The 4,795-nt window shown below is 45.5% G+C and overlaps 1 protein-coding gene across 1 annotated transcript; it reads right to left on the reverse strand.

The window, feature by feature from the left end:
- Positions 1-848: 848 nt before the first annotated feature.
- On the reverse strand, positions 849-4,346 carry LOC147887137 (ent-kaurene oxidase 2-like). Its single transcript, XM_087394623.1, has 9 exons — positions 4,124-4,346; positions 3,559-3,746; positions 3,261-3,421; positions 3,011-3,172; positions 2,719-2,865; positions 2,361-2,612; positions 2,085-2,246; positions 1,770-1,964; positions 849-1,276 (listed from the first exon to the last, which is right to left on the reverse strand). Exons 1-9 carry the CDS (start codon positions 4,318-4,320, stop codon positions 932-934), a joined length of 1,809 nt encoding a protein of 602 aa, XP_087250749.1. The 5' UTR covers positions 4,321-4,346; the 3' UTR covers positions 849-931.
- Positions 4,347-4,795: the final 449 nt, after the last annotated feature.

Below are 4,795 nucleotides of genomic sequence, written 5' to 3' on the forward strand. Positions count from 1 at the left end.
GATGTCTCCATCTCTACATTCCACCTCCCATCATGTACATGCTCCTCTTCCCCCTATCCCTTCCCCCTTGTGCCATAGTATCCTTCTTCATCCTTGTTAACGCTCCTCCCCTCATGTACCCCTTCTCCCATGGCTCTCGAGCATCGCCATGTCCAGCATCTGGCTTTGTGTGTTGATTTATTTTCTTGTTAATATTACACCTGAAGAAGTGATTTTTTTCTCCATGTTATTATCATGTTCACCTTGATGGTTATTATGAATATAATTTCAATGCTAGTTTTTTGTTTCTTATGGTGAGACTTGCCCAATCCTCATTAAAAGGGGTTAGAAGTAGGCATCACATTCGAAGTAAACAACTCTAATGAAGCAGCATTTAAAGCATGTGCAAGTAAAATGAGGTAAAACACAGACTTTGTCAAGCTATAGTTAGGCTTTCAACAACTATTAAGGGTTCAAAATTTCCAACACAATATAATATGTGGATAGCCATATTTGCTCAATGTAATATGACATAAAGTCCACATTGTTTTGAAAGTTAGGGGTGTTCCATCTCCTTTTTATGTTCCCACATGCAAAACAAACAATCCTTTGAAATCTTAGAAAAAGCCAATTATTGGATTGACGGTTGAAGATGACTATTTGAAGAGGTAATCCTTTAAAATTTCAAGGAAAATCCTCTTTCAAGAAAAAGTTATATGTATGATGAATATCAAAGTGCTAAAGCCGAAAGGTATGCAATGAACTTCATTATTTTAGGTGACTAAAGACCGTGTACATTGCAGTACTCATCGTTTGGGCAGTATAGTGTAATGAAAGAGACATCCCTCAGTCCAAAGACATAGAACCACGCCTTACATATTCTTTTGTCGACAGGATATGGAGATGGAGATGAGATGGCCGGAAGTGGAGAAAGAGCAGCGAGGTGGGTTTTTCAAGGGCCGGGGAGGCGACAAGGATGGCGAGGGGTGGCGATGGCCTCAAGGGGATGGAGCTTGTGAGTGGTGAGGAAGACGGTGTCGATGATACCTACGTTGGGGTCTTCTGGTGGAAGCGTCCATTTGAAGTGCTGCACATAGTAAGCTATGTTGGCTGGGATCACGTACATGGCTTGTGTCACCCCTGCGCACATCCTCTTTCCTGCTCCGAATGGTAGCGCCCTGAAGTCCTTGAACCCCAAGTCCAACTTCTCGTCTCCCAATACCCTCTCCGGATCCCACACCTCTGGCTTCTTCCACACTTGTGCATTGAAGTTGATCCCGTAGATGTTTACTACAATCTGCAACCACACACCCATCATATCATCATTGTCTTTGGCTCTTTTGACTTCTAGATTGTCATCTTCGTTTGATGACAAACGAGACCTCTCCCACCACCCCCACACACAATTCCACAAGCCCACTTGCAAGTGAGACATCCCTTTTCCCAATGCTTTGCTGTACGCAATTGGATTATTGGAAGACCAAGGCAGAGAAAAAAAAGCGTAATATCTCACCGTTTCCCACGGAAACTGTAAAATTTCCGTGAGTAAAACTAGAGCGATCCTTAGGAGAGAACTATGGGGAAAGCCAACGCTGAACGATAACGATCAATTGAGACAAAATAAAGTGATAGAACTTGTTAGAATAACGGTACTCGGTTGAAACAAACTGATGCACCTGAGCAGAATTGTAGTGTATTTAGATTGGAAGCATACATACGAACAAGAATGTTTGTAACAGAATTGCGACGCTAGCTTATACGGAAGAATCATGCACAAAACAACTAATTACCTGTGATCCTTTCTTGACGTCGTAGCCACCCAGCTGAACGTCCTCCTCGACGTAACGGGGTGGAAGCAGAGGAACAGGAGGATATGCTCTCAGAGTTTCCTTCACTATGGCATCCAGATATTTCAATTTAGGCAGATCATCCTCCGTCACAAGCCTGGAGCCGACCACCTCGTTGATCTCCTGGTAGAGCTGCTCCTGCCATCGTCCAATCAATTTAGTAAGCACTCTGCTCTGTCACCGCAAAATTCATGAATCCAGATTTGACGTTTCATCGATCATATGCGCAAAATCTTGCCCTAGAGATATAGCCTTTACCTGCACTGCAGGGTTCTTGGCGATCTCGTACATTGCCCATTCGATCGTCACCAGTGTTGTATCTGCGCTTTCGATGATGGGCTCCCAAGCTGACATCTCGAGCTGCTTCTGGCTCAAGTGTTTTGCTTCAAGAAGCAATGTGTCGAGGTAACAGTTCGGTTTCTGCATAGCAAGGAAAACGGCAGACTTGAGGATCCACATCACACTTGGCTTACAGATTTCCGATGTTTGGCCTAAAAACCAGGGAGGAAGCTGAGTTCTCGCTTAAGTTCTAACCTTTCCATTTGCGAGTAGCTCCCTCTGCTCGGCAATCAACGCGCGGATCACTGCCGATCTCTGGCCGGCCACGCCCTTCACTTTGTCTTCCACTTTATTTGGAACCCATCTAAAGGCGGGGAAAAAGTCCCTCCAGTCGACATCGATAACTGTCTTAAGTGGAGTCATCACCATGATTTCGAACATCTCCCATCTGGATACGCGTCGGCCAAACTCCTTTACATACACAGAGTCGGGGTCTCGACCAAGCACCTACCATGCGAAAGCAGGTGTTAAATATTCAACCTCTTTGCAAACTTGTCTTTGCTCAATCTAGCAACAGCCTGCATCAGGATGGCTCGACAGGCGAGTCATGTACCTGATGCATAGAAAAGGGAAACAGTGCTTTCTTGATGTAATTCCTGATGTTCACATTGCCCGTTGATCCGGGGTACTTCTTAAGCTCGGCGTACATTTCATCGATCATTTGATACGAGGCCCTCTCGCGAAGTTGTCTGTTTGCTTTCTGCAATGTAGCCCACTCTCTACCATGAGTGCAGCTTACAAAATTATTGAGGCTGCTCTAAGTACAGTTTTGCAACTCGACATGGTCCTGCAATTGTCCAACGCTATGATCTTTGTGAGTATCTAATTCTCAAAAGACAATTTACCTGCGGAATTGGACCCAGAAGATTGGTCATGACCAACTTTTTCAGCATACGGTGCTCCTCCCCATAATCCGACATGGCCACCATGCATTTCTGGTTGGTGAGAATCCAAAGAGGTGTTGACATTTTCCTCGAAGAGATTGAGGAATATTTGGTGATCATTGCCTGTAAAATGAGAAGAATGTCAGTGTTTGTGAAAGAAGTCGTTTCTGAGGCGTCTCAGACTTCCTTCCCGTGACTGAAAGATTTTCACCTCCTTTGCAATGTCGGAAGAAGTGATGACGACCAGACTGTCCACCCCGGTTTTGATTGAGAAAATGGGTCCAAACTTCTCAGCCCATTTTGTGAATGTTTTGTGGGGTTTCTTCTCAGTGAGCTGGAACAAATTGCCCACGATGGGAAGTCCTGGGACGGCTGCAAACAGAAGATAGCGTTTCAAAGCACAAGGCGAGCAAGGCCGTTTTCGGAGTAAGCGTTTCCAGAGGCGAGAACAGAAGTTAAAATTAAAAAAGGAACGAGTTTCAACGAATCACGGGTCGTGAGCTGCAAACCTGGAGGAGGGCGTAGCTTTTTGCCGCCGAAGACCGCTTTTGTCAAGGCGAAGAGCAACCATATAGCGGCGACAGCAATGGCAACATTGATCGGGGAGAGATCGACACCCAAATAAGTTTGGGTGTAAGCTGAGGCTTGCAGGTGGAGCGATTCCAAATTCTCGACGAAGCTGGACACCATGGTGGCACTGCAGAACAAGTTCCAGATCGATATCAGTCAATAGGGAAAGAGACTTTGAGCTCCATTGAAGAAACTAAATGATTTGGCAGCTTTGAAGCAACCAAGAGCAACTATATTGGAAGGAGACTGCGAATTCTCTGCAAGGAATCCGTATGAGGTCAACCAAGAGCTTGATCTTGCCTTCAATGAGGTCAGAACTCTAAGCTCCATTGAAGGAACAGCCCTGAAGCAATGTTAAGGAACTAGGAAGGAGACTGTGGAATCCGTATGCACTGAGCCGCGTGAAGCAATCTGGAGCAGCTTTAACATGAATTGCGATGCTACGAGAGGTACTCCAACGGATGCAAGGCAAGTGCTAGGAAGCGGCTGTGTTGGTAGTGATACCACAGACAGTGGACGGAGACTATGAGCTCCATGTGAAGGAACGAAGTTGAGCAGCCCTGTCGAAGCAAAGCAGAGCAACTAGGAATTCTCTGCAAGGGATCCGTATGCGCTGAGCGGCGTGAAGCAATGGGGAGCAGCTTTGGAAGTGAATTGCGATGCTGTGAGAGATGGTAAGTATGCAACGCTAGTGCTACCATGAATATATTCTCTGCAAGGAATCCATGCGATATGAACTGAGCTGCTACTACTACCTCGACTATGAGAGGGTAATTAGCAACGATACTGCCACTACAGACAGTTGAGCTTGCTTGCGCTCTTGTGAGAAGAGCTCAACTAGAGGAGCTGTGATTGCTGCACGTAAGGCAGGTGAAGGATGGACTACTGCAGCTCAGGAGCTAAACAAGATTGGAGTGAAGAGAAGAGGAAGTCAACAACAAGAGAGAAATCTTACCTAGAGAGGCTCGACAAAGCTAAGGAGCTAAACAATATTAGAGAGGCTTAGGAGAGCTCAAAGATAAGGAGCTAAACAAGATTGGAGTGAAGAGAAGAGGAAGAGAGAAATCTTACCTTAGAGAGGGTGGATACAATGCAATGCACTTGCAATGAAGAGGAAGCGAGATTTAAGGATAGGGGAAGCTTAACGAGACAAGCTTCCAAGAGCATCCCAATAGC

The sequence above is a fragment of the Dipteris shenzhenensis genome, chromosome 23 (genome assembly GCF_047967505.1).
Source record: "Dipteris shenzhenensis isolate YYH24624 ecotype China chromosome 23, Dip_SZ_1.0, whole genome shotgun sequence".
Taxonomy (NCBI): Eukaryota; Viridiplantae; Streptophyta; class Polypodiopsida; order Gleicheniales; family Dipteridaceae; genus Dipteris; species Dipteris shenzhenensis.

What these genes read in the sequence shown, in the direction of transcription:
- LOC147887137 (XM_087394623.1), bottom strand. Translation starts at nt 4,320, where the DNA reads ATGGTAGCACTAGCGTTGCATACTTACCATCTCTCACAGCATCGCAAT. An exon ending in GTCTCCGTCCACTGTCTGTG is followed by an intron (nt 3,747 to 4,123) that starts GTATCACTACCA and finishes CTTGTTCTGCAG; the next exon opens with TGCCACCATGGTGTCCAGCT. An exon ending in AAAGCTACGCCCTCCTCCAG is followed by an intron (nt 3,422 to 3,558) that starts GTTTGCAGCTCA and finishes TTCTGTTTGCAG; the next exon opens with CCGTCCCAGGACTTCCCATC.